This window comes from Saccopteryx bilineata, chromosome 2 (genome assembly GCF_036850765.1).
Source record: "Saccopteryx bilineata isolate mSacBil1 chromosome 2, mSacBil1_pri_phased_curated, whole genome shotgun sequence".
In the NCBI taxonomy this organism is placed as follows: Eukaryota; Metazoa; Chordata; class Mammalia; order Chiroptera; family Emballonuridae; genus Saccopteryx; species Saccopteryx bilineata.
Window position 1 is genome coordinate 30,601,106 of NC_089491.1, and position 23,134 is coordinate 30,624,239.

Here is a 23,134-nt window from a genome sequence, read left to right on the forward strand (position 1 = left end):
AAGCAACCATCTGCTTCTCCTTCCCTCCCTCTCCCCTTTCTCTTCCTCTTGTCTCCTGTAGCCAATGGATTGATTGGTTCATGCGTGGTCCTGAGTGTTAAGGATAGCTCCATGGGAGTGTATTAGCCTCAAGTGCTAAAAATAGCTCAGTACTCAAGCATTGGCCCCAGATGGAGTTGCTGGGTGCATCCTCATAGGGACACTTGCAGGAAACTACCTCATTATCTCTCCTTCTCTCACCAAAAGGGAAGAATGGAGGGAGAGAGGAAAGAAAATAACATCAAGTTCTGTAATAATGTTGTTATCTGGAACAATGTTTTAAATCAGAAGAGATTTAATTGTCACTAATTGGAAGTCCAAGAGTTTGCTTTTTTTATTTATTGCTTTTTATCTTTCTTCACATTAATAGAATTTATGGCCAAAAGAGAGTATAATATAGTGATAAAGATATAACATTAATTGTTTCACATCTAAATAATATATACATATTTAACTGTTAGACACTTTAAATTTGCCTAATTTGGTTTCTATATGTATTTAGCATGAATCTGTTTAATATGTCTCTTTTATATTTACTTGGATTGGTAATTTGAAAAATAATGATTTCCTTCATTTTTTAAATGGAGATAAGTTGGCCATCATTTTCTTTTAAAAGAAAAAAAACATGATAAGTATTAAAGTTATCATATACTATCAGTAAGTCTCTTCTTCCTCATGAAAAATAATTCTACCTCACTTAATCTTTTCATGAACACTTTTAAATCTTCATTTATGTAGTGTCCTCACCAAATTCTTTAAATTTTTCTTATGAGAAAACTTAATAAAATTTAGCCTAAACCTAATCAGTAAATTACAAAGATTTTATAAACATGGTGCTAATTTAAACTTATAAATTCATTCCATTGTTTAATACAAATAGACTTAAAATAAAATAAAACTAACTTACCAAATGTGTTTAACTTGGCTTGGAAATGGAACATTCAACATCCAAAAGCCTGGTGTGGCTATGTACACTTCAAAGATGGTGATATAGTTTCACAAGGAAGTAATATTTGTCCTTTTTTTTTTTTTTTTTTTGAATGCTACCTTTATTTGTATAGTAGAATTCTGGAAAATTGAATTCTTCTCATGACCCTATGGTTCTTCACTTAAACCTGTGAATGCAACTTCAAAATCTTTGAATCTATGGAGTCAACATCTGTGTTCTTGAATTGTATCAAAAGCCTTCATCATTTTTTTTCTTTTCTATATTCTTAGATTTTATTATAATTAACTTCTACATCCTTACTTGCATGTTATTTGAGTGTTTCTAAGGGTTTTTCATTTAATCTTTTATACTCCAAATTTAACATAGATATCCTTCAAGTCCTTCAATGAATCATGTTACCTTTTCTTAACATTTTTGTTATACTTTTATGAAGATTTTTCTGAGTATTTGTATTGTTCTTTGTCCTGTTTTTAAAGTATCTGATTATTTGAACCCCCCACTTTTTACTCATAGATTAAATTTCAAACTACTAAAACTATTTCAGCAAATATGCTTTTGAATTCTTATTCAAGGCCTACTTGCCCTTCTTTGAACCCTTCTTTGCATCCTTCTTTTCATCTTTCTTTGCATCCTTCTTTGCATCTTTCTTTGCATCCTTCTTTGCATCCCTCTTTTCATCTTTCTTTGCATCCTTCTTTGCATCTTTCTTTGCATCCTTCTTTGCATCTTTCTTTGCATCTTTCTTTGCATCCTTCTTTGCATCCTTCTTTGCATCCTTCTTTGCATCCTTTTTGGCATCAGCAGATTCTGTCTCACTGTCTATTTTGGAATCTTTCTTTTGCTTTGATGCATCACGTTTTATACTGGATGTCTCTGTTTCTTGTTTCTCATCCTCAGCCTTTTCATCTCTTTTTTCAGCTTCAGATTCTACAGCTGACTTCTTGAACTTCTTTGAACCTTTCTTACCTTTTTTTGAGTCTTTCTTTATGTTTCCTTTTTCATCTTCTGATTCTGTACCTGAACCCTTGCCCTTTGAATTTTTCTTATCTTTTTTTGAGTCTTTCTTTGTGTCTCCTTTTTCATCTTCTGATTCTGTACCTGAACCCTTGCCCTTTGAACTTTTCTTATCTTTTTTGGAGTCTTTCTTTGTGTCTCCTTTTTCATCTTCTGATTCTGTACCTGAACCCTTGCCTTTCTTTGAACTTTTCTTATCTTTTTTGGAGTCTTTCTTTGTGTCTCCTTTTTCATCTTCTGATTCTGTACCTGAACCCTTGCCCTTCTTTGAACTTTTCTTATATTTTTTGAGGTCTTTCTTTGTGTCTCGTTTTTCATCTTCTGATTCTGTACCTGAACCCTGGCCCTTCCTGGAACCTTTCTTATCTTTTTTTGAGTCTTTCTTGGTATCTTCTCTTACAGCTTCTGATTCTGTAGTTGAGTCCTTGACCTTTAGTGAACTTTTCATGTCTTTTTCGCCTTTTGTTTCTGTTTCTAAACCCTTGTCTTTCTTTAAATCTTTCTTAGTTATTTTTGACTCCTGTGAAACTGTGGATTCAGCATCTGAAACTAATTTGTCCTTCTTGTCTTCTTCAGCTGTCTTACCTGTTGTTGGAGATGAAGGTTTTGCTCCACTTGGGTGAAGGGTTTGTTTGTATGGAGGCTGGCTTCTGGCAGCTAAATAAACAGATGGTCTTTCAGTCATTTGCATTAAAGAACGGTGCATCCATAATGGTCGTTTAAAACCTCCCTTTAATTGCTCTTCTTTTTTTTTCTGAAATAGTAGTTAGAACATTGATGAATAACATGTATGAGTTACACAGCCTTTATTACCAGATAACAAATACATTTTTACTTCCATCATGAAAAGAACTCATACTTTGGAAAACAGCAAAAAGGCTTATAGTTTTATAGTTTTTTCTGCTTTTTCAATTTTATTCTTTTTTGATAGTCATGTCTCATTTTGCCTCTAATTTCAATATAAAGTACCTATATAACTCCCTCAAATTCCTTGTTAAAATTGGAATAGAACTTCACTTACTAATGACACATCAGAACCTCTCTTCACAAGCAGGACGGGGCTTATTTCTCTTTTTTCTTTTTCCTTGTTTTTTTATTATTGTGTTTACATAGATTCTAGTGTCCACCCGAATACTTCCTCCCCTCCCCTGTGTTGCCCAGTACATCCCCTCCTATACGCCTCCCTATAACACCCTCCACCCTTCCTCCAGGATTTGCTTTTCTGGTCTCATCTCATCCTATCACCCTATCCTCCCCTTTCCCTCTGTCTGCTTTCCTTCTGGATCTTTTGATCCCGCCTCTGTCTCTATTACACACCTTAGTTCATAATGTTTGTTGGATTCCTCATATGAGTGAGGTCATATGATATTTTTCTTTATCTGCTTGGCTTATTTCACTTAACATAATAGTTTCCAGGTCCATTCCTGTTATCACAAAAAATAATATTTCCTTCTTTTTCATGACTCCATAGTATTCCATTTTGTATATGTTCCACAACTTTTTAATCCACTTGTCCACTGACGGGCACTTAGGCTGTTTCCAGATCTTGGCTATTGTAAACAATGCTACCATATACACGGGGGTGCATTTCTCCTTTTCACTTGTTGATGTGGTGTTCTTGGGATATATTCCCAAAACTGAGATGGCTGGGACAATAGGCAGTTGGATTTTTAATTTTTTGAGGAATCTCCATACTGTTTTCCACAGCGCCTGCACCAGTCTGCATTCCCACCAGCAGTGCAGTAGGGTTCCCTTTTGTGGGGACATCCTTGCCAGCATTTATTATGTGTTGTTTTGTTGATGAGTGCCATTCTGACTGGTGTGAGGTGATATCTCATTGTGGTTTTAATTTGCATTTCTCTAATGATTAGTGATGTTGAACATTTTTTCATATGCCTATTGGCCATCTCTATGTCCTCTTTGGAGAAGTGTCTATTCATTTCTTTTGCCCATTTTTTGATTGGTCTGTTAATCTTCCTGATGTTGAGTTTTACAAGTTCTTGATAAATTTTGGTTATTAACCCTTATCAGATGTATTGTTGAATATATCTCCCATTGTGTGGTTTGTCTTTTTATTTTGTTCATATTGTCTTTAGCTGTGCAAAAGCTTTTTAGTTTGATGTATTCCCATTTGTTTATCCTGTCCTTTATTTCCCTTGCATGTGGAGATACATCAGCAAATGTATTGCTGCGAGTGATCTCGGAAAGCTTATTGCCTACGTTTTCCTCTAGGACACTTATGGTTTCATGACTTACATTTAAGTCTTTTACCCATTTTGAGTTTTTTTTTTTGTGTGTGTGTGTGTGTGTGTGTGTGTAAATGGTGTAAATTGGAGGTCTAGTTTCATTTTTTTTCCAGGAAGCTGTCAATTTTCCCAAAACCATTTGTTAAAGAGACTGTTTTTACTCCATTGTATGCTATTACCACCCTTGTCAAATATCAATTGACCATAGAGGCGTAGGTTTACCTCTGAGTTCTCTGTTCTGTTCCATTGATCTATATTCCTGTTCTTATGCCAGTACCAAGCTGTTTTGTGTACAATGGCCTTATACTATAACTTGATATCAGGAAGTGTGATACCACCCACTTTATTCTTCTTTTGCAATATTGTTGAGGCTATTCATGTTCTTTTTTGGTTCCATATGAATTTTTGGAATATTTGTTCCTATATCTTTGAAGTATGTCCTTGGTATTTTAATAGAAATTGCATTGAATTTATAAATTGCTTTGGGTAATATGGACATTTTAATTATGTTTATTCTTCCTAGCCAATATGAACACAATATATGCTTCTGTTCTGTATCTTCCTTGATTTCTTTTATCAATGTTTTATAATTTTCTGAGTACAAGTCATTAACCTTCTTCGTTAAATTTACTCCTAGGTATCTTTTCTGTTGCAATAGTGAAGGGGATTATTTTCTTAATTTCTCTTTCAGACAAATCATTGTTGGTGTATAAAATGCCTCTGATTTCTGAATATTAATTTTATATCCTGACACCTTGCTGAATTCCTTTATCACAAGAGTCAGGAACTGATGGATCATGAGCCAGATGTGGATCTTTTGATGGCTGCATATGGCTCGCAGATAAATCTTTTTTTTTTTTTTTTTGTATTTTTCTGAAGCTATAAACGAGGAGAGACAGACAGACTCCCGCATGCACCCAACCAGGATCCACCCGGCACGCCCACCAGGGGGCAACGCTCTGCCCACCAAGGGGCGATGCTTTGCCCCTCCGGGGCGTCGCTCTGTTGCAACCAGAGCCACTCTAGTGCCTGGGGCAGAGGCCAAGGAGCCATCCCCAGCGCCCGGGCCATCTTTGCTCCAATGGAGTCTCAGCTGTGGGAGGGGAAGAGAGAGACAGAGAGGAAGGAGAGGGGGAGGGGTGGCGAAGCAGATGGGTGCTTCTCCTGTGTGCCCTGGCCGGGAATCAAACCCGGGACTTCTGCACACCAGGCCGAAGCTCTACCACTGAGCCAACCAGCCAGGGCCTCACAGACAAATCTTTAATAAAAAAAATAATAACATTAAAATATAAAACATTCTTATATATTAAAATTCATTCATTTCCTACTGCTCATGTTCATGGTTGCAGGTGGCTGGAGCCAATCACAGCTGTCCTCTGGGACAACACCACCTTTTTATTGGATAATGCGTAACATACATGGGTCATTGTGAGGTCAGGAAGTAAACTTCCCTCCTTTTAATCAAGTAGTCAGCTAGCTAATTGTGGAAACCCGTTTGACGAAAAGATGGCTAAAAGAAAAAAAGATGAGGAATATCGTACTTTTCAGCAAGAATGGACAGAGGAATTCACCTTTGTGGAAAGAGCAGGTTCTATAGTGTGTCTAATATGAAATGATTAAATTGCATCGATGAAACGGTCAAATATAAATATATTTGCAGCACTTAAACAATTGCCATACTATATTTACATCAAAATATCGGGTGGGGAACAGCATAAAGAAAGCATGTCAAGAGCTACTGTGCAGAGTGCAAGCTAGTCAGCAGCAGCTCTGTGTTTGGACCCAACAAGATGACTGGAATTTGGCTAGCTTTTCTGGTGCTTTAGCAATTGTGAGAAACAGGAAGCCATTCACAGATGGGGAGTATGCCAAAACATTCATGCTTGATGTTGCCAATGAACTTTTTGATGACTTTTCGGATAAAGACAAGATAATCAAACAAAAGACATGCCTCTGTTGGCGAGAACTATTCATGATCATACCATCATGATGGCAAATCAAATTGAGGCAACACAAGTGAAGGGCATAAATGCAGTGTCATTCTTTTCTCTCGCTTTGGATGAGTGAACAGACATAAGCCATTTATCCCAGTTCAACGTGATTGCTAGGTATGCTGTCGGTGACACACTATGTGAGGAAAGTTTTGCTGTTTTGCCTATGTAAGAGACAACAAGTGGGAAGATTTATTCAAGTCTTTCATTGAGTTCGCTAAAAGAAAAAAAATCTACCATTGGATAAACTTATCTCGGTGTGTACTGATGGTGCTTCGTGCATGGTGGGAGAAACAGAGGATTCATAGCGCTTCTTCGAGAACATGAAAAGAGACCCATTCTAAGTTTTCACTGCATCCTACATCAGGGGGCCCTTTGTGCTCAGAAGTGTGGCGAGCAACTTCGTGAGGTAATGTTGCTGGTCATTCGGGTGGTCAACTTTATTGCTGCTTGAGCTTTAAATGATCGCCAGTTTAAAACACTGCTGGATGAAGTTAGGAATAATTATCCTGGTCTGCTTCTGCACAGCAATATGTGTTGGTTGTCAAGAGGGAAGGTGCTCAACCGTTTCACAGCTTGTCTGAGCAAAATCCAGACTTTTCTTGAAATAAAAACGTCGAGCATCCTGAGTTTGCTAACACTGAATGGCTCCTGAAGTTCTACTATCTCATGGACATGACTGAACATCTGAACCAGCTCAATGTGAAAATGCAAGGCATTGGAAACACAGTCTTATCCCTTCAAAACGCAGTGTTTGCATTTGAAAACAAACTGAAACTCTTCATTGCCGACATTGAAACAGGTCATTTACTACACTTTGAAAAACTGGAAGAGTTTAAAGATGCATGCACAGCAAGTGACCCTGCTCAACATCTTGATCTCCAGCAGCTAGCAGGGCTCACATCTAATCTCCTGCAGTCATTCAAAGCATTCTTCAGAGAATTTTGTGAGCGCACTCGTCTTTTTAAGTTCATCACCCATCTGCACGAGTGTGCAGTGGACAGCACTGACCTGAGGTACATCACCGGTATCTCCTTCAGAGATTTTGAGTTACAAGCTGCTGGCCTGAAGGCCTTAGACATATGAGTGAATAAGTTCAAGTCACTAAATGAAGATTTGGAAAGACTTGCACGACAGCAAGCAGAGTGGCGAGCAAACACAAGTGCGGAGAAATGAAAAAACTTCAACCTGTGGACCAGCTGATTGTCAAAACTTGGAACGCGCTTCCCATCACATACCACACACTGCAGCATGTGAGTATTGCTGTTCTGACAATGTTTGGCTCTATGTATGCATGTGAGCAGTCTTTCTCACATCTAAAGAATGTTAAGACCAACCTACGATTACGTTTAACTATGGACGTCTCAACGCCTGCATGAAGCTTAATGTATCAACCAGACTACAAAGCCATCAGCAAAACCATGCAGCACCAGAAGTTGCATTAATGATAAGAAGTACTTTATTTGTCATTGGTTAGCAACAGCATAACAATGTTATAAAAAAGAATTCAGAGATTTATTGTACTTTAAAAGTGTTGGTCTTACATAAAATGCACACATTTACTTGTATTTAGTGTTAAACATATTGTATGTCTCTCACAGAATTACATTTTAAAATATGTGGTGTTCATGGCTCCGACCCCTGCTTTATCAGGTCGAGTAGTTTTTTGACTGCAACTTTAGGGTTTTCTATGTACAGTATCATATCATCAGCAAATAATGATAATTTTACATCTTCTTTTCCAATTTGGATGCCTTTTATTTCTTCTTCTTGTCTGATTGCTGTGGCTAGTACTTCCAGAACTATATTGAATAAGAGTGGTGAAAGGGGGCACCCCTGCCTTGTTCCCTGATCTTAAGGGGATTGCTTTTAACTTTTGCCCATTGAGTATGATGTTGGCTGTGGGCCTGTCATAGATGGCCTTTATCATGTTGTGTCCCTTAATACTACTGTTTCTTTGTTAATTTTCTTTCTTGGGATCTACCCATTGATGTTCATGGGGTATTGAAATCCCCTACTATTATAGTATTGCTGTTGGTTTCTCCCTTAATGTCCATCAAAATCTGCTTTATAGGCAGTGGCACAGTGGATGGAGCATCAGACTGGATGCAGAGGACTCAGGTTTGAGACCCTGACATTGTCAGCTTGAGCGTGGGCTCATCTGGTTTGAGCAAAGCTCACCAGCTTGGACCCAAAATCACTGGCTCGAGCAAGGGGTTACTCGGTCTGCTTTAGCCCCACAAGGCACAATGAGAAAGCAATCAATGAACAACTAAGGTGTCGCAACGAAAAACTAATGATTGATGCTTCTCATCTCTCTTCGTTATTGTCTGTCCCTATCTATCCCTCTCTATGACTCTCTCTCTGTCTCTGTAAAAAAAAAATCTGCTTTATGCATAAATGCTCCTATATTAGGTGCATAGATATTTTAATGGTTATCTCTTCCTGTTGGATTTCTCCCTTTATCATTATGTAGTGACCTTCTTTATCCTTTACTATACTCTTTGTTTTAAAGTCTATTTTGTCAGATATAAGTATTGCTACCTCAGCTTCTTTTCATTTCCATTTGCATTTGTATAAAATATTTTTTCCATCCTTTTACTTTCAGTCTATGTGTATCTTTTGTTTTGAGGTGGGTCTCCTGTAGACAGTAAATGTACTGGTCCTGTTTTTTTATCCATTCAGTTACCCCATGTCTTTTGATTGGAGTATTTAACCCATGTACATTTTAGGTTATTGATATACAGTTGTTTATTTCTATTTTTTAATCTGTTTTCCTATATATAATAGGAAATAGATTAAATAGATTATATATATATATATATATATATATATATATATATATATATATATATATATATAATCTTTCATTTTTCCCCCGCTTTTTATGTCTACAGCAGGCCCCTTAACATTTTTGTAGCATTGGTTTGGGTGTAACAAATTTCTTTTGTTTGGGAAGCTTTTTAGTTTTCCTTTAATTTTAAATGACAGTCTTGCTGGATAAAGAAATCTTGGTTATATGTTCTTATTCTGCATTACTTTGAATATTTCTCTTACTTATTTTAATATTCTTTCTTTATCACTTAGCTTTGGTATTTTGATTATAATATTTCTTGGTGTGGGTCTCTTTAGGGTTTTTTTAATGGGGTTCTCTCTGCTTCTTGAACTTGTGTGACTCTTTCCTGCATCAATTTAGGGAAATTTTTTTATCTATTGATATAATTTCTTCAAAGAGCTTCTCTAGTCCTTGTTCTTTCTCTTCTCCTTCAGAAACCCCTATTATGTGGATATTGTTTCTCTTCATGTTGTCACAGAGCTCTCTTAGGGTTTCTTCAGGCTTTTTGATCCTCTTTTCTTTTTGCTTTTCTGCTTCTGTGTTTTCACTTATCTTGTCCTCTAAGTCGCTGATTTGATCCTCTGCTTTATCCAGCCTGCTTTTAATTTCTTCTAGTGTAGTCTTCATTTCTGATATTGTGTTTGTCATTTCTGTCTGGTTCTTCATTATGATTTCCTTGTGCTTTTTGATACTTACAATTTCTTTTTAAGGTGTTCATTAAGTCCATCCATTGTAGCTTTGAGATCCTTAAGCATCCTAACAATCACTATTTTTTACTCTGCATCTGGTAATTTGATTACTTCTGATTTGTCCAGGACTTTTTCTGAGGACTTATTTTGTTGAAGCCTATGACTTAAGCTTCTCTGCCTACCTATTATTCTCTGTATGACTTGACTTACAGGCTTCTTCCAGTTGTGATCTCCTTACCTGATAGAGCTGCTTTGGAGTCTTGATTTGTTTGTTTCCTTCTCAATTTTCTTAACTCAGTGGTAATCATGTTTACTGATTTCAGCAGGGGGCTTATTTGATACTGTATCCAAGAATGCAGTCGGTGTAACCTGAGACTCTGAAGGCTTGATCTCCCATCTTCTCTCAGAGGCAGGGTGCTTTCTCCGCTTCAGTAAGGGGATGTGCATCTCAGATCTCCATGGAGACCTGAGTTACTGCCCCCCTCCCCACTTCCTGTTTTTATCTGTGTCTTGTGCTGATTGGAGCTGGAGAGCTTTCTGCAGATGGGTCACCCAGAACCATTTTAGGCTTATAATGTGTGGAGAGGTCAACCCCTCCCCAAGCTATGGCCATCTCTTCACTGAATGAGTCAGCTTCTCAGGTCATCCCATACATTCCTCTGCCCCTGACTGTCTGTCTCTTTCTCTCCACTTTTTTTTTTTTTTTTTGGAAGATAAGCCAGCCCTCTCAGCATACCTCATTCCCAGGTTCCCAGGCAAGTGGTTCTGAGTGATATTTTTTGCTCTTCTCTTTGTAATGAGAGCCCTTCTGGGTCTCAGCCTCACACCCCCCTTCACTCCTGGAAACAAGGGAGTGCCTACTGTGCCCCGCATTCCCTACCAGGCTCGGTGTGTCTTCTTCGTTGCTCCTTGGTTTTTGAGGCCTGTTCTTGTAGTCCAAAGTTGGTTTTCACACTGATTGTTCCTAAATTAATTTGTAATCCAGTTTGGTGGTATGAGCTGAGAGTTTGTGCATCTGCTTAGTCTGCTGCCATCTTGATATCCTCTTGGTTTTTCTTTGACTCTGTAGTTTTGAAATTCTTCAAATATCTTGTGTAGCTTCCATTTTGAGGCTAACTCAGAAACTAATTATTTTGTAATATCCAATAGTTTTGAGTTCAGGCAGTCCTGGTCCCTATTGTTACATTCAAGGTCTCTGGAACTTACAATGCTAACTGTGGTTAAAAGTAAAAGCCTGAAACTCCTCTTATATAGCAAGATATAAAATGAGTATTATCAGATATGAAACTGCAACAATGAAAACTATAAATATACCATTTTATTGGTTCCTTTTAATCTTTTTATCTAAACTAGTCTTGATTTTCACTTTATACTCTTGGTTGCAATACAATTCTACTAAGAACAGAAAATATGGTAACTACTTCTGTATCCTTCAAGTGATTAGTGCAGTGCCTGTTATAAAATGTTCACTGCACATTAATTTGTGCAGAATGTTGCATTTTGTTTTCAAATTATAACCAAATATTTTCAAATGTTTAATTGCGAAAATAGCAAATTTTGGAAAGGATGTTTAAAAACAGTGGGAAAATAAATTGAATAAAGAAAGAAAAGCAAATTATGAGGAGACAGAGAAACTGGAGTCAATATAGATTGGATACGTTTCCTAAAATAAATGAGTTATTGATACATTTATCTTGTGAAAACTTTTATTTCAACATTTTTATATCCCATAATGACTCAGGATACAATGGAAAATATTTATCTTCAAAAATTCAGAACACTGAATTCTGTATTACAGGAAAAGAAGAAGCATTGAAATTTCATGAGAGTATAATGATTTCAGTGTGGGAGCTTCTCCAGCTGGGTAATATTTTTCGATTGTTCATACTAACTGTAGCATTAGTATTTACATATTTCTGGGCTTTTGGATACATATTTTCTATAATTTCATATTTAATAAACAAATAGTAGTTAATATGAAATAAGGAGGAAATTTTTATACATTGAAATGAAAATAAAATATTTCCACTGTCTCCAAGTAGTAGAACTTAAATTACCTTTAAGTGTACTTACTATTTAATATGACATTTAAAGCACTGGCTGGTTGGCTTAGTGGTAGAAAGTTGGCCGTGTGTGTGGAAGTCCCAGGTTCGATTCTTGGTCAGGGCACACAGGAGAAGCTACCATCTGCTTCTCCCCCCTCCCCCTCCTCCTTCTCTCTTTCTCTTCCTCTCCCACAGCCATGGCTCGAATGATTCCAAGTTGGCCCTGTAGTCACTGAGGATGGCACCATGGCCTCAGCTCAGTGCTAAATTAGCTCTGCTGCCAAGCAGTGGAGTAGCAGCCACAGATGGGCAGAGCATCACAAGAGGGGTCTTGCCTGATGGATCACAGTTGAGTTACATGCAGGAGTCTGTCTCTCTGCCTCCCAACTTCGTACTTATTTTTTTAAATGACATTTAAAAGCCTTATGTGAGGTTTTTCAATTAAAAACCTTAATTGAAATGGAAAATTCAGTTTATATTTAGCCTCATTCTAGGTGTACAAGAGTCACATTGGAATACAAAGACATAAAATATATCCATTATCACAGAAATCTCATTGTTTGGTGATAGTCTATAATGCATATGACTACATATAATTCCACATGTTAATTACTAGTAAAAATATTATGATATTTTTAATACACACTGGAGCTGTGTTATCTCGTAGTTGGGAAGGTCTTGATCTTGTTTTTGTTCCTGGTCGCTGTGGTTTGGGAAATGCCAGGGAAAAGTGTTGCTGATTCCATGATTTGTTGCTTAATTCATTGACTAAAATAAGAAAACATTAAACATATACTTCAGAGTAAATAGCATTTTATCAAAACTACTAGGCAATAAGGTATTACATTTCATGTAAATGAATAAACAAATGATTAAAAATTATATCTTCATTTATTTGGTAATGTTTGAAATTCTCCACTATAAATATGAAAAAATAAAAATGAATTTTTCTATTTTTCCCACATTTACAGAAAATAATATAAAGTAGTGATTTTGAAATTAATATAGTCTGTAAGACCAATGGAAACAAACCATTTTACTGCTTCCTTTTAATTTTTTCATCTAATCCAGTCTAGATTTTTGTTTTATACTCTTTGGTTACAATACAATTCTGAGAATAGAAAATATGGTAACTACTTCTGTAGCCTTCAAAGTAATTAGTGAAGTGCCTGTTATAAAATATTCAGTTAATATACGATTGAATCTAAATGCTGATGCTTCAGCATTTTTCAATCAGTGTGCCGTGGTACACTGTTGTACTGCAAGAATTTTTAAAATATGCAATACCTGACTATTTAGTTAGGGGTACTGCCCTCGTTTCCCTTAAATCATCAAGTTAAAAAAATGACAACAGCCAAAACAACAATAGTTGCCTAGTGTGAATAAATCAAATTTTACCTTTTTTTTGGTCAAATCAGCAAAAAATATATTTTTGGTGTGCGGCAGAATTTAGGTAATTAGTATGTGTGCTATGAGATAAATAAAGGTTGAAAATTGCTGCTTTAGATATTCTTAGTAATCATTTTCCAAGTTTCAAAATTAAATATTATATACCCAAGAACTACATTGTTATAGGTGGCACATTAATAAATAAATTAACAAATAAAAAGTACCTACAGAATTTTGAGACTCTGGCCGATTGGCTCAGTGGTAGAGCGTTGGCCCAGCATGTGTATGTCCCTGGTTCGATTCCCTGTCAGGACACACAGGAGAAGAGACAATCTGCTTCTCCATCCTTTGCCCTCTCCCTTCTCTCTCTCTCTCTCTCTCTCTCTCTCTCTCTCTCTCTCTCTCTCTCTTTCTCTCTCTCTCCCCCCCCCTCCTTCCTGCAGCTATGGCTTGATGGGTTCAAGTGATTTGGCCTCAGGCTCTGAGGATGTCTCCATGCCCTTCACCTCAAATACTAAAAAAATGGCTTGAGTGTTGAGCAATGGAGCAATGGCCCCAGATGGACAGAGAATCGTCCCCTAGTGGGCTTGTCAGGTGGATCCTGGTCGGGGCGCATGCTGGAGTCTGTCTCTCTGCTTCCCCTCCTCTCATTAAAATAAAACAATAAATAAAAATAAAAAAAGAATTTTGACTAAGAAATAAAGTTACCTGCAAACTATAATAGAAATAGTAAAGACATTTTATCAATGAGAAAAGTAAGAGATAGCCTCACTGTATTTGAATATGTGCAGTAATAGTGTGTGTAAGTGAAAATAGAATTGTCCTATGAATCTCCTAAAGACAGAAGCAGGATAAGTGAAAAAGCATACAGAATGTAAGGCATATTTAAGATCAACATACAAGGGAAAATCAATTGGTGCATAAAGTCGTCCAACACAAGATTGACTGACCTTGTCAACTAAAGATTATTTTGGCCAATTTTAACCCTAGTAGATTCTATCAGGAATTTAGTGTGTGTGTGTGTGTGTGTGTGTGTGTGTGTGTGTATTTCTAACATAGGTGAAAACTTGTTTATGCAGTTGTCTATGCTTTTTAATTGTAAGATTATCTGATTAAATGATTTCTAACATGTAAATCTGCTCACCTATATATACATATTTGCATAATCTTCTTTGGATTTAGAAACAGAATATCTTTAGGTGTTTGCTGTGCCTATGAAAAAGGTGCCATGGAAAATAAAAAGTTGATTTTTAATAATTTCCATGAGAGCTATTGCTTTATCACTTGAATGGAGAGTAATTACTTATTCCTAAAATTAGTCATGTTTTTAAAATATCTATATTGAACTCTTTCTTACCTGGAATGTAATTATCATATGTTCCCAAGTTTAGTTTTTGGCTATTAAAATAAGAGGGAAAGATTTCAATTAGTTTATACAAAAATCACTCTGTTTAATGATTGTTCTTATGCCTAAACACTTGCTACCACCAATTTTGCATTCTCTAATCTCTAGTATGTGAGACTACTTGCTCTCAGAAAAACACAGATGAATTTATGTTTGTCTTTAGAACAAACTTCAACAGAGCTAAAACAACAGGAATAAAGCATAATTAAGAAACATTATCAACTTTCCATATCTAGAATACAGACTTTTTAAGAATTGTGAAACTTATTGAATTTATTCCCTGGCCTCATGCTCCAAAAGTGTCCTTGCAATTGAATTTTAATTGAGACTGCACTTTGAAAACAGTATTTAACTAAGTTTAGATTATTCAATGGCATATGTGTGTGTCTATGAATGTGTGTGTGTATGTGTATGAATGAGTCAGTGTACACTACAGTATTGACCTGGATTTCGATTTTTCTTTTGTTCTCTAAGAAAATATGAGAAATAAAATTATATTGTAAAGTATTTTCCTTTTGTAAGTTTCCATTTGTTATAGTACTATATGAATATATTGGTCTCCACAAAGAAAAGTTATATAGTTTAATATGTATATTTGTAATGGAGACAAATATTATAATTTATTAGAGAAATATTATTCTACATCTTCCCATTATAGCACAAAAATAGTCATTGTTGATCATGAGTGAGTGTGGTCTTATACATACACACAACTACAAATACACATGCTTACCCAGTGTTTACTAATTTTGACATTACATAAATATTTATATTAATAATAAATTGCATTTTAGAAAGGTATCTTGATAACTACATTAAAGTTCTAGTCTCCAAAACAAAACCTGGAAAAATTTTAAAATTTGTCAATCTTTAAATATTTTAAATGAAATCTTGAATAAAATGTAAGATGTGGCCCTGGCCGGTTGGCTCAGCGGTAGAGCATCGGCCTGGCGTGCGGGGGACCCGGGTACGATTCCCAGCCAGGCCACATAGGAGAAGCGCCCATTTGCTTCTCCACCCCCTCCTTCCTCTCTGTCTCTCTCTTCCCCTCCTGCAGCCAAGGCTCCATTGGAGCAAAGATGGCCCGGGCGCTGGGATGGCTCCTTGGCCTCTGCCCCAGGCGCTAGAGTGGCTCTGGTCGTGGCAGAGCGACGCCCGGGAGGGGCAGAGCATCGCCCCCTGGTGGCAAGAGCGTCGCCCCTGGTGAGCTTGCCGGGTGGATCCTGGTCGGGCGCATGCGGGAGTCTGTCTGACTGTCTCTCCCCGTTTCCAGCTTCAGAAAAATACAAAAAAAAATGTAAGATATGTTAACTAATTATCTGGTCTGGTGTCTCTGTGTGTGTTTCATCTGAAGATATTCATTAAAATTACTTGCCCAACTATATGCAAATGTATAGGTTTGAATCTAACCAATGTATATTTATACACTGCTGAAAAAATTTTTATCTTTACCATGGTTATGAACTTCTCTGTTCTAAATGCTCTTAAAATATTTCAAGTTTATAAAACAATATTATTAAATTTGAGATTTAAAAAATATTACATAGGTATGATCTATTAATTTTTATAATCTCTAGGTCATATGCTTTGAACACCAAACAAATGAGTTAAAAATTAATAACAAAATTATATATAAAATATACAGAAATTGGACAGTGAAGAAGGCTGATAAGGAAATTTGTTTCATTTGAAATATGAGGTTGGAGGATAGCTGTACAAATACTTGGACTGCCAGAAATACAAGCAAGTGAGTCCTAGAGCAAAATAAGCCTGAAACATTGCTGGAGGCAAAAATGACAAAACTGAACCTGTGCTACTCCAGGCACATCCTGAGAAGGCTGGGTTCTTTGGAAAAGGCAGTAATGCTGGGAAAAGAGAAGGCAGCAAGAAAAAAGGAAGACCAAATATGTGATAGATGGGCTGTAGAAGAGAAGCCACAGGTGTGAGTCTATAGAATCTGAGCAGGACATTATGGACATCACTCATTCATAGAGTCTTCAGGAGTCTGAACCAACTCATTGTCATGGAAGAACACAAATATTTGAAAAGTTAACAGTTTCTTCTAAATAACCCGAAGTCAAAGAGAAATCATAATGCATGCTTATAAAAAAAAGCAACTGAACAAGAATATATTAAATAATGTGGAATACTATGTATACTTTAATTTCTTATATAATTATATTATAAAAAAGTTTAAAATTGATATTTTAAATCTACTTTAAAATTAGGGAAATATTAAACTAAAGTTAATGGTAAGAAATTACAATGCTATAAGCCAAAATGAATGAAACAAAAAACAAAATTAGAACAAATTTAAAATTCTAAAAATTTTTAAAGGATTATTAAAATTGATTAAGTCCTAGAAAAACTGATGGAGGAATAGAAAAATACAAATTACCAATATTAAGACTGATGCTGGTGACAGCATCTCTCCTTTGCTTCTCTGAGACATTCAGGGCATTTTCCAGACCAGATGCGTATAGATTCGATTTTTGAAGTTTCTTTTAAAAAATTGTTAGTGTATATTTTATTATTTTTTATGTTGAAATCATTTTTATATGAATGTGTATTTATTTCCATCCTTTAAAAATAAGTCCCTCATGACTTTGACAATGGTCTAACTTACTCTAAAAAGAAGAAAAAAATACAACAATATGTCAAAAGATTGTTCAATACTACTAATTATTGAATTAATGTCTCTGGACATATATAAAGAAACAAGCTAATACTTCATCTTTACCAAAATGAAATGTCTTACATAAGCCACAAGGCTGGAATGCCAGGTCCACACATTCATTCATTTCAAGATGCCTCAGTATCTGTGAGCTTTTTTTAAGTAATGAAGGTATTCATTGTCAGCTTTCTAAAATACATTGTGTTTGTGATTTAGGAAGGGAAGCTAGGTTTTGGTTTTTCTATGTAGAAAGTTGAGATCCCAGAGTATGAGACATGGGGAACTTTATTATTTATATGGAAAACCTATTTCTGAATTACCAATGAAAATTTTATTTATTTTTTTTACAGGGACAGAGAGAGAGTCAGAGAGAGGGATAGACAGGAACGAAGAGAGATGAAAAGCATCCATCATCAGTTTTTTGTTGCGACACCTTAGTTGTTCACTGATTGCTTTCTCATATGTGCCTTGACCGCTGGCCTTCAGCAGACTGAGTAACCCCTTGCTCGAGCCAGCGACTTGGGTCCAAGCTGGTGAGCTTTTTGCTCAAGCCAGATGAGCCCGTGCTCAATCTGGTGACCTCTGGGTCTCAAACCTGGGTCCTCGGCATCCTAGTTCAATGATCTCTCTATCCACTGCGCCACCGCCTGGTCGGGCAAAAAAAGATTTTTTTTTTTGAAAGTGTAAACGCTTAACCAAGTGTTGTTTTTGTTCTTATTTTTAGTCTGAAAAATGTCAATCTAAGTACAAAATTATTTGTGTTTACTCTTGCATTTAACTGTTTCTCTCAATATCTTTCTAAAATGTATAATAAATTCAAAGGACAAGGGCTCTTATTAATGTGATATTATCTAGTTTCATTTTAAATGCCCACAATCTTTATCTGTGAATATCCCAAGATTTCCAGCCAGCAGGCTTTGGATTTTTGGATTCTGCATCAAGTGTGTGGCAAATAAAGTTGTAAAGATATTGGCAGAAAGTATTCCAAGGACTGATGGGGACTAAGTCAGTCTTCTTATATTTGCTAGAGAGGTTTCTATGTAAAGGCAAAGGTCAACTGCCACATTGTTATTGTCTTGCCGAGAGCTGACTATGTGATATGGTGAGATTTTCTGTTGTTTTCTAACATTTTCTAGAGCAATGTTTCTCAACTTAGATTTATTTTGAATTTTCTTTTCCAGGGGACATTCTACAATGTCTGAGATATTTTTGGTTATCACAATTTTGCATTTGCACGTGTTCATGTGCACTTGTGTGCTGATATTGGCATCTAGTAGGCACAGACTAGGGATGCTGCTAAACAGCATACAATGTACAGGAGAACCCCACACCCGGTTCTCAACTGCAATGAAGAGTTATCCTGCCTACAGTGACAATAGTGCCAGGGCTGATAAACATCCTATATCAAGGTGAATCCCTAGGCAAAGATAGTAAGACAGGTCCTTATTAAAGTAATTCAAAGGAGAAGATTAAAATATATAGTGGATATGAGATCTGGAAGCTAACATTGGAAGTTTAAAAAGTTTCTCTCCACTTCTGATCCAAATTCTTTATGAAAACCTTTTCCAATTCCTTCAGAAGTCTAGACCTACTATTGAATATTAGAAATGAAAGGATTGAGTTAACTGACACACCTAAAGTAGAGGCACAGGCAAGAAGAGGTGAATTTCTTGAGTGGGGTGTTGAGGTTTGGATGAATAATGATATGAAAGTGGAATATGTAGAGAGGGGGAAATCTGAGCTCAACGAAAAAAAATTTTTTTATTAACTATAAGTATGTAACCATGGCACAGACATGTAAGTCTAAACTTAAGACAAGGTCTTGTCCATGTTAGAAGAATTCAGAGGAGAGACAAAGTAGAAAATTATTTTCCTCCTGACCAGGCAGTGGTGCAGTGGATAGAGCATCAGACTGGGACACGGAGGACCCAGGTTAGAGATCCCAAGGTTGCTGACTTGAGCGCAGGCTCATCTGGTTTAAGCAAGGCTCACCAGCTTGAGCCCAAGGTCGCTGGCTTAAGCAAGGGGTCACTTGGTCGGCTGTAGCCCCCTAGTCAAAGCACATATGAGAAAACAATCAATGAAGAAGTAAGGTGCCGCAGCAAAGAATTGATGCTTCTCATCTCTCTTCATTCATATCTATCTTTATCTGCCCCTCTTTCTGTCTCTCTCTGTCTCTGTCACACACACAAAAAAGAAAAAGAAATTATTTTCTGCATCTCAGCCTTTCTATTAAATGAATTGGAAGTTGCCACTTGAACCCAATGAAATAAGAAATTTTATTAAAGATTTTGTGTGTGCTTCATTTGCCAACAATCAGGCCATTTGATTATGAATTCAACCACGCTTTCCTTGTACAACAGTACTAGTGTTTGGGGATTACACCAGAAAACAGCATAAAAACAGTGTGGTGATTATGAGGAGCAGGAGAGGTAGAGGAGGGTATGGGGCATAAATGGTGATGGATGAAGACTGGACTTAGGGAGGTGAACACACAATACCGTGTACAGAGACATGTTGTAGAATTGGGCACTTGAAACCTGTATAATTATGGTAACTCTTGTTACTCTAATAAATTTTTAAAAAGCTAATTAAAAAAAATAGTTATAAAACCAAAAATAAGTTTTTAACTACTTTGGTGAAGTTCTTTGAAAGCCATGCAATGCTCATGGTAATAGTAATGACATCAATATTTTACTGTGCTTAAATATTTTAAAGTAATTACAATAGTTAATTCTGTCATATTATATGCCTGAACATAGATTACTTTGTAATAGTCAACAATTCACATGGCTTCTAAAGTAATCATGGCAAATACTTTCAGACCTTTTACTGAAGTATGTTCTTTGTGTTATAATGAAGTAGGCAACAGTGCCTAGGGAAGCCTGTTTTCTTTATTTGTATTTATTTTCAAGATTTGTGTTTAATCTTCCCATTAACATTACTATCCAAAGAAAACCCAGTTATACTTTCCTCTATAACGACCTATAGAAATGATTCCTGAAAGTATAATCTTTTTTCTTAATATTTTATAGTTTCATGCCTTTGCCTTTATCTCATGTCTTCACAGTAAAAATTAAAAAAAACAAACAACAACAAAAAACCCACATAATTGAAAGGTTTACTTCCAGCTTCCCAATATGGATTATCTTTCTTTTATTGAAACGACTTTTGTATGCTCAGTATTTCGCAAGGGGGATACAATTTGCATTTAGTTAGTCTTCTTTCTGTTGGGCTGCCCCACTTTATGAAAAGTTTTGGTACCCTTGACCCATCCCTTCTAAAGGTTAGTAGTACTTTTCAATCACTGATATTTTTTCATAAATCCCATAATTTTCCCATAAATTTCCAAATGATCCCTAAGGAGTCATTAGTGATTGTAGCCTGAATGAGAACCATGAATTATTTTATTTTTATGTCCCAAAATATATACAATATGAAAAAATAATGGAGTAAGAATCATGTTGAAAAAATATTATCTAAAGCCATGTTTATATTTTACTGAAATGAAGGAATTAGTTATCTTGGATCCAAACAACCTGTAATGTTGCTTGAGAATGTGTGTGCTAAACACGTTCTATCTTGTTTATCAAGGTAAGATAATAAGGTAACACACATCATTTTACACTAAAGAGAATAACTGTAAAGCTAACTAGAACATTTCACTTATTTTAAAACAATTTGAAAAGAAGACTTACAATCTTGGTACAGACATGTTTCCCACCTGTGATTTGCCAGGACTAAGCACTGTAAGTTGAAATTACAGTGATGTTGACAGGTGACATCATAAAGAAATCAAGAGCACCAGTAGTTAAAGGGGAAGAGCCAGAGTATCCACTTTTACTTGTGTTTTACTAGCCTTTAATAGTTGGTCTGAGACTGGTATTCACTGCACTCATTATTACTAACTAAATAACTGCTAGTAGTTTAAAAATACCAGTAATCCATTGATTTAACATCTAAAACATCCTTATTTCAATTTTTCATATAGTTTTAATTTTTTAACTGATATGACTGTAGGTTTTGATGCTGGATATAGCCTTTCCTGCCTCTGTGGTCACGGATCCTGGTCGCGGGCCATGAGACAGAGAGTAGTAGAATTGTAAGTAAGGTTTGTCTACAGTGGAACTGAGTCACCAGATGTTATCAAGGAGAGACAGCACAGAATGGTGCATATGCTTCCCTCCTACAACCTGCTCACCTGCTTGCTTGCCTGTAAACAAAGAGTTTCTCTTGAGCAATTGCCCAGGGTTTAGCTATTAATACTGTGGCCCCTCTCAGTGGACTGTGGAGCTTTTACCTACTGGCTGCCATTGGTGCTGCCCCTGTCTGTAGTAATAAAGGCTGTGTCCACTCCATCTGGTCTTCCTTGTTTCTTTAGGATAGTGCAACAACACCAGACCAATTGGGGTTTGGACCTCCTGTGTTACACATGACGAAAGGATAAATCTCAGTATTTATGTGTTAAAATCAGTTGTTATTCTTGATATTTATGTGTCTCTTGTTAAATCTTTTGCATTAATTTACATTACCTTTTTCTATCTTAACTTTATAGGTTGCTCACAGATACAAGATTTTAAAGAAGGTTAGGTTTTTATTAAAATTATCTACTTATTAATCTGAGTTAGATAAGTTTTGGTCCACGCACCACTGTACCTCACTAACAGATGAAAATAAATACTCTACTGAGTAGTATTTGACACATTGCCATTATCTAACTCTGTTTAGAAATAGATTTATTAAACTTTAGCTACTGTTAGAGATAAACTACAATAATCTTAGTGGATTTTCTTAATGAAAGTTTTTTTTTTTATGTGTCAAGCCATGGCATGTTTTAGTGGGGTTAGGATACAGGGGCTTCCATAAAATGATTTAGGGATTTAGGTTTCTCTGAACTAAATGCTTCATTCACTATGTACTAACTTAACACTACTGATGCTTTAGTTTTTCTGCAGTGCTGACATAATGTGTGAAATATGATTGTTAAATCTATAATATATGGTATAGAATTTTATAATATCAATATATACCTGATTTATGAAAGTATTTATACCCAATGCATTTTCTCTATCTGCATGTGGTATAAGATTTAAATCATGACAGGGCAGCCAAAATGCGTGCCTTCTGCATGATGACCTTTTGAATTAATATCTTATTGTCTTTCTTCACTAAATATGTGTTATCTATTAAGATCTCAGAGAGTTAATGATCTTTTTTTTAATAATAAACCTGTCCTATTTTTCTATTGCTACATAAATATTACCACAAACTTAGTGATATATAACAAAACACTCTTAAAATCTCATAATTCTGTAGTTCAGGATCTCAGGCAATTTAAACTGGATCTTCTACTCAGCATCTCACAGGCTAAGTTGAATTTGTTGACTAGGTCCAGCTTTTATCTAGAGGCCTCAGGAGGAACCTCTTTTCAAGTGACATTCCAGTTGGCAAATTCAGTTCCCTATGGCTATAATTTTGATGCCTCTGTTTTCTTGCTTGCTGTCAGCATCAGCTACAGGCTGCTGTCTACTTCTAGAAGCTATATACATTCCTTCTCACGTGACCCATTTTAAACCTGTAATGTTTCATTTAATCCTTCTTATATTTTAAATTTCTGTTATTTTTCTGCCTTCCTCTACTCTGCTATCACCTAAGAAAAACTGTCTTCTAAAAGGTTTCATGCCTGACCTGTGGTGGCGCAGTGGATCAAGCGTCGACCTGGAATGCTGAGGTTACCGGTTCAAAACCCTGGGCTTGCCTGGTCAAGGTATGTGTGGGAGTTGATACTTCCTGCTTCTAACCCCTCTTCTCTCTCTCTCTCTCTCTCTCTCTCTCTCTCTCTCTCTCTTCTGTAAAC

At 36.2% G+C, this 23,134-nt stretch overlaps 1 protein-coding gene across 1 annotated transcript; it reads right to left on the reverse strand.

Annotated features, from left to right (window-relative positions):
* Positions 1–1,562: 1,562 nt before the first annotated feature.
* Positions 1,563–20,992, reverse strand: CYLC2 (cylicin 2). Its single transcript, XM_066254338.1, has 5 exons — positions 20,976–20,992; positions 14,556–14,596; positions 12,456–12,577; positions 1,920–2,756; positions 1,563–1,799 (listed from the first exon to the last, which is right to left on the reverse strand). The coding sequence occupies exons 1-5, from the start codon at positions 20,990–20,992 to the stop codon at positions 1,563–1,565; spliced, it is 1,254 nt and encodes a 417-aa protein (XP_066110435.1).
* Between the last annotated feature and the right edge of the window lie 2,142 nt (positions 20,993–23,134).